General features: G+C 46.5%; 1 protein-coding gene across 1 annotated transcript in view; it reads left to right on the forward strand.

The window, feature by feature from the left end:
- Positions 1–828: 828 nt before the first annotated feature.
- The window catches only part of PGAP6 (post-GPI attachment to proteins 6), a 32,278-nt gene continuing 19,740 nt past the window's right edge, over positions 829–13,366 (forward strand). Inside the window, exons 1-6 of the mRNA XM_066576693.1 lie at positions 829–1,085; positions 10,181–10,358; positions 10,441–10,648; positions 10,856–10,989; positions 12,412–12,674; positions 12,865–13,193. Of these exons, the coding sequence (XP_066432790.1) occupies positions 1,016–1,085; positions 10,181–10,358; positions 10,441–10,648; positions 10,856–10,989; positions 12,412–12,674; positions 12,865–13,193 (1,182 nt within the window). The 5' untranslated portion in view covers positions 829–1,015. The remainder of the gene's footprint in view (positions 1,086–10,180; positions 10,359–10,440; positions 10,649–10,855; positions 10,990–12,411; positions 12,675–12,864; positions 13,194–13,366) is intronic.

Genomic DNA, 13,366 nt, shown 5'->3' on the forward strand with positions numbered 1-13,366 from the left:
ATGTTAAAAACGCATCGCACAAAAATTGCAAAGCACAAACTTTGCGTTTTTACCATTAAAAAAGTCCCATTGACAAACGCAGCATTAAAAAACCGCCCGTGTGGGGGAGCCCTGACATTAGAAAGTCCTATTGTCTTTTTTTCGCAAGCAAATTGCGCAGACAAAACCCGCAAGAAAATCACAAAGGGCGGCAATAGAGCATACTGCGTAATTGTTTGCACAAACAAAACGCCCGTGCTATATACGCTTGTGTGAATGAGCGAATTGAAGTTTAGGGGTTCTATTCACTGCATTTTGTGTACGTAATACGCTGTGCAATACGTTCGCGTGAATCCACCCTAAGGGGTTAATAGGAATCAGCTAGAGCTTGGAAACCGTAGCGCCGACCCCTCCTGTCTTCGATCGCCCTCGGGGGGCTTCTTACAAACCATTATTTGTAAAGTTGCTTTATTCTTTATGTTAGAGGCTTTGGAGTAATTAAGGACTGGATTGCACAAGTATTCGCACCCTTAAGCCCCCGCTGCAGTCTAAGAGAATGGCCATTTTTCACACTTTTCACTTTCTTATTGCAGTTTGGTAGTGATGCGGGCAGGGTCTGCCCTCCGATGCCCCCTGAGTGCCCACCTTCAGGTCTGTTATACAGGGGTCCAGAGTGACTGGAAGGGGCAGGACCAGGTGGGCTGTGGGCACTTCCTGGAGGGGGCAGGGCTCACTGTACTGAGGGGGAGGTGCAGGCCGTGCTTATGGGCGGGGCAAAGTCTTAATATGCAGAGCAGGATGTTGACACAACATTGCAACATTGTATCCGCGCACGCCCCGCCCCTCCCGTGTAGCTCCGCCCTCCAGGCCGGTGTCCTCGCGCTGTGTGGCGGCGGCCGGGAGGTTACGGGCTGCCGCAGTACCAGCTCTGTGTGCCCGACGTGTGGGCAGCCTGGCAGCAGTCCGCAGTATGATGATGATTGTGGCAGAAGAGGAAGGGAAGTGTCTGCTGAGCTGTCCTGCATCCTGATCCACCATGGAGACCCCCATTCTGCTGCTGATCTTTCTGGGGGTCCTCTGCCCCCCATCTGCCAGCTCTACTCAGGGTAAGTACAAAATTAACCCCTAATCTATCTCCATGCCATCTCCACGACATGTAAGACTGGCATATGGACCACCTATGTATACCTGGATTTGGGGCTGCTAAGTTCAGAGCTGTCCTATGAGCTCCCCTGCTGTAGGGTGCTGTAGGTATATGGGTGGTCATACCGCTTTCTCTACATATGGGCAGAAGTGGCAAAGGTGGCACATCACCATAGTAGTAGCTTCACTGGCATTGTGTACAGCCTGTGGGCACTGGACATCCCTGGTGCCTACTATCCCTGGGCCACCATTCCAGCAGGCACACAGGGCATTAAGTGCCAGGATAGGGGTCCTTTCTAAAGTTTATGCCCACTTCAGTATTCTCTGTTTAATCATTTATTGTTCGTGTCTACCGTGAAAACAGAGCAGAACTGACACCAGGATGCCCATGGGCACAGTTTCTGCCCGTACTTCATCCTCCTGTAACCTTTCCCATAACAGCAATTTCCATAACTACTTAGATGTGTCCGTCGAGCGGCGCTGATGCCTCCGGGTGCTGTTTATCCTCCACTTCATTTTTTTATTATTACTGTACACGGTGTAATTAGCAGGCAATGCAGTGCCCTGGCACTCAACTTCCCTGCCCTGCAGTCACCAGCTGTGCCACTCTTAGCTGTTGTTTAAAGGGGCAGTGCAACTTCTACCGCATAAAGCCGCTCCCAGCACCCCTGGCACCCAATATCCTTTGTATCCGGTCACATGTCCTTAAAGTTCCTTGATTGTGGGCTAAGCATGTATGCGTCAGTCGTGTTTCCCAATGACGCGGTCACAAGGACTTTGGTTTGCGGTGAGGAAGGTGTTTCGCAACGACGACATTCTTGTTCTAGGTCTTATCCCAGCCCACATAAGACTCTGGCCCTAATTTGACCAATGTGAAACATACAGGGGTCCAGAAAGCTAAAATATGGGGAGCTGCTGGCAGGTGGTTACTGGGGATGTTCTTGACTTACTGAGATCTGACTTAAATGGGTAAAAAAAATCTATTTTGACCCCCTAGAGTTGCCATTTTGGTAGTCGGTAAAGAAAAAGGGATAAATGTCTGCTGGTTGGGGGAGTCTGACTGCTGGAACTACCAAATGGCCCATGTGAGTAAAACGGAGCTGCACATGCTCAGCTGCTGCTCCACTGACTTCTATGGGGCAGTTGGAGATTGATGCTCAGCCTTCTCCCTTCCTCTCCCTAGATGTGAATGGAACAGTGGTCAACAACTTGTGAGGGTGGCCGGAGTATAAATACTCGCTGGTCAGCTGTACGTCACCATGTGTGAACGGAGAGATGTGCAGGTGACCAATGATTGCTGTACGGGAACGAATGGTTGTATTTAGGGTTTGTCTCCATATTTCTGATTATCTACCCATGCAGTCATCCCTAACAAACATGCTCATTGTGGATTGGCACTTATTATCACGGGCAGCTAATCTTCCTGTTAATGCTTCTTTTTACCTGATCGGGCTATGTGAACGTGTACCTGATTGCCCATCGAACAAACAAATGCTTATTGTTGTGTGATCGCATCTTTTATGTGGCACAAAAAATGGTCATTGCTGGCAGCACACCCCTCTGAATGGAGGATGTGCTGCTGACAATAAAGAAACGGTACGGAGGACCCTACTACACCGGCCAACTTATGTCTCCACCTATTCTACCGGTGGAGACAAGATGAACCAGTACCAGACCCCACGTAGGCTGAACTTGCCCATGTGAAGGCCAGAAAGGACCTTTAGGGCTCGCTCATCCATGTATTACGCACGTAATACACTGTGCTAAAGGCCCAATGATTTCCATTTTGATTTTTTTTCATGCACCTATGTAGTGTGTATTATGCACCAATATAGGTCACAGGGATTTAACGTGTGTGTAATACACACAAGACTCATCTGCCCGTGTGAATTAGCTCTTAGGTTGCTATTACATGAGTGTTTCTCCCATGGAAAATGCAGGCAGAGCTATGCTGATTGCGTCCGGCACCTGGACTCAGCAGTTCGGTCACTATGACCAGTCCAGGTGCCAGCTGTAGTCGGCGTTTCTCTGAAGTGCTGCTAGGTAATGGCATCCAGAGATGAGCAAAGTAGGAGTCCGTGTTGTATGTCATCTATATGTTAAGGCCCATTTAGACACAACGATTATCGCACAAAAGATGTCGCTCAAGCGACTTTTGAGCGATAATCTTTGTGTTATTTACTGCGCAAGATGATCGTTAAAGATGAGTGATCACCTTGTGCTGCCAGCAGAGGATGCAGAAGACAAGCAGGATGTCCCCGCTTGTCTTCTGCATCCAGCTGTTCTCCACTCTGAGTGCCCGGCTGTTATACAGCCTGGCACTCGGAGCGGAGGATGCAGAAGACAAGTGGGGTGTCCCAGCTTGTCGTCTGCATCCAGCTGTTTTTTGCACAGAGCGCCCGGCTGTTATACAGCCGAGCGCTCGGAGTGGAGGATGCAGAAGACAATGGCCCCGCTTGGATAACGAAAACTGTGCGATGTCAGTGCAGTTACACACAGTGATTATCGCTCCAAAGACGGCTTTTGAGCGAATTTTGAGTGATAATCGTTGTGTCTAAAGGGGCCCTTAAAAGCAGGTACATGGACAACCCCTTTAAATGGCAGCCTCCCCTCAAAAGCTCACGAGGCCTTTTAAATATTTAAAGGGTAAATATAGCTAAATGCAAATTCCGATCTGACAAGGTGACTCCTGGTTACTCCATGTGTGTAGACATTGACCATACACCCACACCCATCACTGATATGCCAGATAAGGGCGCTATGGTGGACTGACCCTCTAAATCTGCGTTCCTACGGCCAGCTGTGCACTTTGTGTAATTCTCCATTGTCTCTCACTTATAAATATGCAAGAATCTTCCAGAAACCAGTTCCTCGTGCTTGTTAGCGGAGTATCTATAAATACGTCACCCCTCCCTCCTGCCATTGTCACATTAGTGATGCATGACGGCGGGGACATTGTGGGTCACCTGTGCAGATTGCACATAGAGCCTCATCCTCTGTAGGCGACATGTTGGGGAGCAGCGCTTCTAATATTGGCGATCGCACCAATGGCAATACCCAAATACATCGGTCCTATTTATGATGAGGAGGGGTCCATGGCCGGGAGCATAATGTCCCCAAGACTATAGGGACGTGGGGGCACAAAACAGATAATGAGCAGTGGGGAAGCTGCAGGGGGTTTCATGGCCATCATCAGGTCACTCAGGCTTGGGGCTCATTCACACGGGCGGATTTAATTTCGGTCCTTGAATATGCTATGCATCCATTAACTGAAGCGCTGCGTGTTTTGAGCCGCCTTGTGTTTTTTGGGGGGTTTTTTTTGCTTTTTTCCCGCATGTAATAGCTGTGTATTAATAGGCGCAAAAAAGGTGCAACAGGGCCTATTGATGATATGTGCAAACAAGTAGCGAATATTCACGTATCATGCGTATTTGCGCAGTCCCCTTGCCTTCAATGCACATAATATGGACCAAAATAGGACATGCTGCGCTATTTTGATGCACGTAAATAGGAAGATCTGCGTGCCCTAATGCAAAGCAGTGATATGGAGCATATTTACGCCCGTGTGACTGAGCCAGGGCTCATTCACATCAGTATATCGGGTTCAGTTTTCAATGGAACTCAAACGCAACGTTTCCTTTTTTTTAAAAAAACACTGTTTCTATCAGTTTATTTCCATACGTTTTTCCATGAATTTATTTTTTACTCTTTTTTTTTTTTTTGTCTTTCGAAACTTTTGCCCTTGCTCACTTAAAAACTGATGTCAAAAATGAAACCACATTGAAAACCTTTCCGTTTAGTTCCGTCACCCATTGACTATAAAGTGTTAGTAAAAAATGTGATTTCCGTTTTCTGACCGTGTCCCCATAGCGCTGATTTTGGTGAACCTCTTCACTTTGAATTCGATTGAAAGGGTGAAATCTGCAACAAAACCTGCGGCGCGTCAGCGACGTGCGAACACACACTTAATGAGAATACTGCTGCTGCTGAGCCTCTTCTATCTGTTGCAGCTAGAACTACTTGCCACAGATCCGCATGCGGATAATCTCCATTGGGTGGGGCTTATTCACATGCCACTATCCAACATGGACTCCATGTCAGTAAGTGACCGATCACGAGTGTTTCTTGTTTATCGAAATATGATAAGCTCTGCCATATATACTTTGGCGCGGGTTCCCATATGTAAATGTAGTTTTTGGCTGTTGGACAACTTAAGAATACCCGCAGCCTTGTGTACCGCGTAACTTGTTTTCCTGATTTGTAGTCTCGCATGATTAAGGTATGCAGCGACGTGTCAGAACAGGTAGGCACCACACCTGACTGCCCCTCGGGGCGTAGAGCCGCGGTACAGTCATAGTCAAGCGCTTATTCCCAGCACACACTGCAACCTGGTTGATAAAGACATTCGCCATGTGTCCGCTGTGCCTTGTACCAAGCGCACAGACCAAGAGATTGGCTGCCAATTTTCACTAGTATTGGGGAGGGGTGAGGTACTTGCTTGCAAAAATCTGATTAATAATGGTGGCTGAGATGTGTCAAGCTGCATTGTGCCTTTTTTACTGTCAGCAATGGTACAGGCCAACTTTGTTAATTTTGGTTGCTAAGGATACACTAGCCTAGCAACCATAGACTAGTATAAGGGGGTTGACAGACCCCGTGTGTCAGATCACTTGCATCCACTTTAAATCATGCATTTCATCTGCTCATCGTCCACAGTGTGGCTGATCGAGGTTCCTGCTCTGTTCAAGGAATGGGGACACTCAAAGGGCAAGTACGTATTTTAACCCTTTGCAATCCAATTTTGGATTCAGGGTTTCTAGGAGGCTTTCTCTTTCTGCCATTATACAATGGCGCCATCTGCTGGCTAGAATCAGTACTGCGGTATGGGACATGCTGGAGAGGCCCTGACAACAGAGCGGCCAGTAATATACAGTAAGAATACCCTGCCGGACGTCTTCTGACATCAGAGCTGTACAGCCTTCAATCAGAATATCTTTACACGTCAGACAGTGGATTGGAAAGGGTTAAGGGGTTTTTCAGGCAGCATCGGCTGTCTGTGCCAGGCTACAGCGGTGTTGGAGCGGAAGCCGCTGCTCTGACCCCTGTGTAGTGGTTGGTGCTTGTATCAAATCAATGGGAGCTAAGCCCGCACTTACAACAAGCGATGACTGGTCAGAGCAGCGGATTCAGCACTGACCCCGGGGTAGTCTGACACTGACCGCTAACGCTGCCTGGAAAACCCCTTTACATTTTTTTTTTTTATATTACAGGATGGCACAGTATGGCATTCAGCCATGGTTGGCTGAAATTTTTAAGAGCGTGTAGTGCATAATTCGTAGACTATAGTCAGTTATTTTTGCAGCTGGTGGTCACCTGAAATGGCCATAATCGGCCATTGTGGGTGACTTTCCTCAGGATTGGTCATCAACAGCAGATTGGTAGGGGTCCAACGATCAGGATTCCCAGTGATCAGCTGTTTCACCGGGTGAGTGCATGCTGAGCCAGAAGCGGACAGCTCCGTATAACATGGCAGTGGCCAGGGTTTGTACTGCAGACTGAGTCCCATTGAAGTGAATTGGAGTGGTGCCTGCATTATGAACCCAGGGTGCTGCCATGGCTCTGCACAAACCAACAGTGACCTGGCAAACAGCTGATCGCCGCGGGTTCAAAGTGATGGACTTCTGCCAATTAATTATTGATGACGGGGTTGCTGTCTTTGACTCCAATCTGTTATTGGCCAAGGTAGAAGGGGGTGTGGTTTGGGCGTGGCTTATCATGACATTGGCTCCATTATTGCACCTGAAAATGTATGAATTAACTGTCTGTTACCCTTCTTATATTGTGGAGCTGCGTTCTAAGGGCCCTTGTACTCAGGTGCCAGTTCCCAAAGTTTCCAGAATTGTACACCAGCTGGCGGTAGCCCCATTAGAAGACTCCACTCATCTTGTAGCACTGGCTGCTGGCGCAGTCATAAGTGTGCACGAGGGGTTCAGGGCTACTCATGACCTGCTATAGTCAGGGGCGTACATAGCAGTCCGGGGCTCCAGAGCAAAACATAATTGCTCTCACCAAGAAACTGATATATCTTCTATATGACAACCTTATAATATGACGGGCTTAGATCCAGCATGTCTCTAGCGTACCTCAAAATAATGCAATCTTCATATATTAGATACTGGCTCTACACAATGATAGTGATTACAGTGTTGTTACCTCCAGTGATAGTGATATGGTTGCAGTCACCGCCCGTGATCACAGGTGATGGTTTTCTCTGACTGGTGATCTCCACTTTGTTTTCTTGGGGGGCTCAGACTGCCATGAAGACTTCTTTCAGCCATGATTATCACTTCCCCATTCTGCCGCTACCGCAATGAATCTCTCAGTAATTGCCCCATAGTACTAGTGCCACCTCTGTGGTCCCACAAAGTCAAAGTGCCCTCAACTAGTAAGAGCCACTCTCAGTGGGCCCCAATAGTAATAATGCCACCTTAATGGCTGCAGTAGTAACCGTGCCCACCTTCGTGGACAAAATAGTAACACTGCCTTTTCTTAGTGCGCTCTCCACCCCTGAATCAGATGGCGGGGCAGCAAGTGGATGCTGTAGGCAGAGACCCCGAGTCCTCCTCTTCATCCATAGTGGCCAGACTGGACCTGCTTGAGCGAGTAGACTACTTGTTGCCATGGTTGCTGCCCGGTCAGAGGTGCTCATAGGGAGTAATCATTTTTTTTTTTGGCCGATAAAGAAATACTGGCACTGGCCTTGGAACTTAATTACTGGCCAGGTGGCAACCCTGTTGATGACCTATCCTGAGGGTCAGTCATCAATCATTTAAGAAATGGATAACCCCTTTAATTTAAAATGGCCGTGGATCCGATTTAAAAAAAAAACAAAAATGTTGTGGTACACAATTTAAAGGTTGGGGGTATCAGAGATACGAATATACCGGGTGACTTGAGTATGACAACACAGCACCTCCTAAAAATCAGAAGGTGGCATGTTGTAATCAAGTGTCTCAGTAGTGCAGCCTCCGCTTTGGGCCTGTAATTTCTAGTAATCAGATCTCGGCCTAGAAGTGCAGTTCTGCAAAACCGTTTTCCCCTTGACATACACCGACGGCCATGTTGGATTCTCTTGTTACGTGGGCACAGAGGTTGTGTTGGTGTTGGCAGGGACCCGTCCTATTTGAGGACCCCAGAGCATATATACAGGTAACTGGTGAGATGAGACTCCTATCATTTCCCATCAGGTTCCCACAAACAGATGAGGCCTTTGTCGTTACCGCCAGACTAACCCGTCCTGCAGCTTTTGCTCTCCTGACTCAGCCGCTGCTCCTTGTTCTCTGTGTAATCATGAAATAACTCATGTTTCGTGTTAATGATTAATCAGTCGGCTCGCCTCTAATCGTGGCGCCTATTTCCGCCTTTAAATGGAGAGAAAAAAGAGTGTTCCGCCATTACACGGTCACACAGCTTGTCCTATTTATATTCTGAATGATCCCCAGTTGTTATATAACAGGTTTGTGTTTTAGGACTGATGGTAGTTTGGCGCCACACGAGGTCTCCATGGAAACACTATCTGACACGTTTTCATCGGACTGTCAGTAGTGCAGCCTCAGGCTTTGGGCCTGTACACGCAAGATTTGATCTCGGCCTAAGGACTCCCACTCACTTGGGGTTTTTTGTTTTGTTTTTTTAACGCAAATGTCAGTGGGACTTTCTAATGTTAAAACCGCACATCTGTGGGAGCCCTAGGAGCTCTTTCACACAGGCATATTTGTGACACGTATTACGTACGCATGTTCTGTGTGCGGAATGTGCAGTGAACAGAATGGGTTCGTTCACATGAACGTATTTCATCACGCTGTTCAACTGCGTGGAAAAAACATACGGGACTTGCCCTATTGTGGTGCGCTTTATTTATGTGACACAATGGGTAATTTGAAGCGAATGAGCCAAACTGTGTATTTGCACAGCGAATTAATGAGCCCTTCTGTGTACTTTTGTGTGCGCAAATATGTACTGCATTTGTGCACACATAAACCCGCGGAAGCAGGCGATATACGCAGGCCATAAGGGATTTTTTTTCCCCGCAATCTCGTAAATATGCAGAGTTATTGTACAACCAAAATATGAGTAAGAAAAATAAGAGTAAGGGCCCATTCGCACTGGCGTATTTTTTTGTCCCTATCCTTTTACGGACTGGATATGGGCAGCGCAAAACCCCATTAAAATAAATTTGTGTATTCAGATGTGCGTTTTTTTATGTGGACTGATGTGAGTTTAAAAAAACTTGCAGAATGTCCTTTTTAGATCTTTAGTCACAGGAACGCAAATGTTACAGGCGTGTACCGTGAGGTTTTTATGCATGTTGCCAATAGATGGTGCAAATAAATGCAAAAAAACTGGCAAATTTTTAATTTTTAAAAAAATATATTTTTTTGCATGTGTGAAAAATGGGTGAAACACTGACTTAAAGACGCAACAAAAATGCATGCGAACACCGTGAAATCGGTCCGTTTTCCACAACTTAAATATCTCAAATTTATATTGGCAGCTACGTTCTTCTTCCACCATCTTTCTTTGTAGAACAGAATATTTGTGCAGAAATTACCCTGTAGGAGAGTTCTAGAGTCCTGAATGGCAAGAGTGTCTACCCTGTTTCCCTGAAAATAAGACATACCCTGAAAATAAGACATAGCATGATTTTTCAGAATTTTTGAGGATGCAAAATGATTTTTCAGGCTTTTTGAGGATGCTTGAAATATAAGCCCTACTCCAAAATTAAGCCCTGCTAACAGTTAATGTAAAAAGTCAATTTAAATAGTGTCCAGGCAGCTATACATGTAAAAAAGTTAAAAATTAATATAAGACACTGTCTTATTTTCGAGGAAACACGGTAGTTATAAACTATATAGATTAGGGGGTCTTTACTAGGTGGCACATGGTTGCCATAAGACTGCCGGAAGACTTGTCTTAAAGTGCCCACACTTCGTGGTAGTTCACGCACTAGGTGGTGCTGCTGTTTTATTATAAGATCATATTGGTCTTCTCCTTACAGATCTCTCCTATGTGTCGGAGATGTTTTCCCAGGCTCCCCAGCGGCTATCCTTCTTCAGCTGGTACGGGAACGTGCGGCTCTTCCAGTTCCAGGTGCCCTCGGATGCCGTGCTGCTCAGGTGGCTCCTTCAAGCGTCTCGAGGGAAGGGAGCCGGCTGTGAAGACGTCGAGGTCACAGTGTAGGTCCATTCTCGTCATGGACGCTCTGCACATGTCTTTTAGTCCGGGCCCCTGCCATCTCCATTCTTTTGTGTTTTCCAGGCACTTTCGTTATGGAGCCCCGCCGGTGATTAACCCCTTGGGCTACAGCTTCGCCCCAAATACAAGTGTCCCGCACTCATTCACTCAGACGATGAGGTTCCGAAATGCTATGCAGAGTAATCTATACCTTAATATCAGCAATCCTGCGCCCGGCGACTGGTTTGTAGCCGCGCATCTACCCAAAGACACTGAGAAAATTGAGATTCAGGTGAGTTCCTTGAGCTGATTCGATTCTGTGACTTTTTTGAGAGTTGCGCCACTTTCTGCAAAAGGAGGCGTGACTTAGTGGGAGGGGCATGTGACCCATTTTTATGTATAATTAATACCAGAACTGCCAGCTCCTAACTAATGGTAATGTAACCCCAGTGGGGTCTGCCTGCTGCTCGTATAACTCCTTCTTTCCCTTTCGTTCCAGGGTCTCACCAAATCCTGTACATACGTTTTCCAGCCAGAACTGTTTGTTCTTCGAGAAGTGGATGTGCCAATTCTGCAGGCGAATTTGCCCATGCAGCAAGTTCTGGAGTCGATTAAGAATCCCGCTCGCTACAAGTAATTAACTCTAGGAGTGTGATAGATGAGGGCAATTGCTGAACTGTGGAGACAATTGCTTGCTAACCTTAAAAGGGGGAAAAGGGAAGAGCCCATGAGATGTAATGGATATCCGTGATTAGGCTTATGTAGAAACATGCGTTGCTAGATACACTGATTCAGGTGTGATACTGCTTACTGAGCTGTTACATCAGAGCTCTTTGTCTGATAATGCCTGCTATATATCTATTGTATCTAAGCCTGTTTTGTTTGTGTAAGCATAGCATGTCCAGTACTGACTGCTGAACAAGCATATCTAAGCCCATAACCTGTGATACTGCTTACTGAGCTCTGCGGCTAAGCCTATCATGAGTTCAGCAGGCAGTATCACACTGGATAGGCTTATGTCTGATACTATGTGCTAGCCAATGTATTCAAGCCCATCATTTGTGATACTGTCTTCTGAGTCATTGCACAGTACACTATCCTACCAAACATAATTGGACTCCTGAGTAAGAATCAGAAGTAGTATTTATTTCTGTATGTTAATACTTAGTGGGGCTCTTTTTTCCCCCTAATATCAAATACTCTGTTTGGTATACATTCTTCTAACACCTGGTAATTCCCTCCATTCATCCTGCAAATGTCTTAGTTCTCTCAAAGATGCATTGGCCAGTATATATCGGTGCAAGGAGCATTGTCATTGGACAGGTGAGCAATAGAAGAACATTCTGGTGAGGGAAAATCGCACAGCTCCATCTTCACATCAGATGGAGGAACCTCTGTGTGGAGGATGATGGGGAACATCTTTTACCTGAGTGTGCTGTGCAAACAGTTAAGTTCCGTTACGGTCTGGGGATGTTACGTGGCATGGTTTTGTCCATTGGTTGTAGTGACAAGAACCATGACCACAGAGGTAAACCCTGATATTCTAGACAATAATGTGGTAATGCTCTGGTTGGCCATACTTCCAACAAGACAATGTGTTGCGTCACATATAAACCACTGTTTTACATTGGTTTGAGGATATGGACGTTTCATGATTGGACCGGCCTGCAGAGTCCTGACCTGAACCTACTGAGCATCTTTGGGATGAACTGCAACGTCGGGCCAGATGTTCGCAGGATGGATTGAGGGAAATATTAGTTAAGTGTATTAGCCTTTACTAGAAATTATGCCATTGAGAGTATCCAATGTCATTAGGGCCAAAGGAGCCCCACTAAGTATTAACATATGGAAATAAAATACTACTTCTGATTCTTGCTTAGATGTCCAATTACTTTTGGTAGGATAGTGTCTGAGTCCATATCAACTTTTCCTGTTTGGAGGTGTACAGGTTAGGTTTATAAACCAGATCGTTTGGTGTATTCTGCAATCATGGATGACAGAATCACTTGTGTGTGCAACATATATAATTTTATACACATAATTTTTGTTCCTCAGGCTCTTTGTCCCCGAATACACCCAGCAGCTGCAGATACAACTGCTTAACTGCACCTCTAATGCCACTGGATGCCCTCTGGTGGTCACTGTGGGGTCAGTCACGCAGCTTGACTCCTCTGCCCATCGGGTCAACTGCAATGAAGGTTCTGCCTGTGGCTTCGTCTTGCAGTCTCCACCCTGGGAGAAGTGGCTGAGCATCACCGTGGAGAAGCCTCAGTGGTTGAATAGCAGCGTGTCCTTCCAGCTGGTGTATAACTTCTCAGGTATCGTCTGAGAGATCGGATATATCGATGACATTCCTTTCATTGTCTAATGTGAATGGAGGTTGGGATGGGGGTTGGCGGTGGTGTGTGCATTGCTATGCAGTCTGGGATCTGTCACTGCTCTACCATGGTAGTCACCCAACTTTCGTGTCCTTCTAACCTGCATCTGTAACCCCGTCTTATTTTGCAGTCTGTAAACCAGGAAGTGTGGGATCCAGAACGTTCCTGTCTTTTCTGAACCTCTTCTCCTCCTCCTCCTTCCCCAATAACTCAACTGTGCTAAAAGATACCCAACAGCCAACACCCGGCTCTGCTATCCTGCTCAATGATGGCCCCACTTCCTGTCTGCGTAAATACCCCGTTATCCGGGAGGACCTGGATGTGGTATCGGTGAGGTTCTACCCTGTGACCAGTCCATCGGTGCCAGTGGCCACCCGGCTACCCAGTGTGATCCTGCTTGACCTCAACTCGGAAATGGACAGTGGTGGGATGCTGGTTGTGAACTTGCAGATTAATAAGGTGAATGTTGTTAGAGGAATCAAAGGGAGTTCTCCTTCAATTTAGTCTGCCCCCCCTTAGTTCGGGGTATTTAAAAGATGACCTAAAGGAACTACTGTCCTATAAAAAGAATCAAGAAAGCAGAATGTCAGCTGTCTCCTTGACTACTTAAGAGGACAATAGCAGAACTGTCT

Source organism: Eleutherodactylus coqui, chromosome 8, assembly GCF_035609145.1.
Source record: "Eleutherodactylus coqui strain aEleCoq1 chromosome 8, aEleCoq1.hap1, whole genome shotgun sequence".
NCBI classification, from domain to species: Eukaryota; Metazoa; Chordata; class Amphibia; order Anura; family Eleutherodactylidae; genus Eleutherodactylus; species Eleutherodactylus coqui.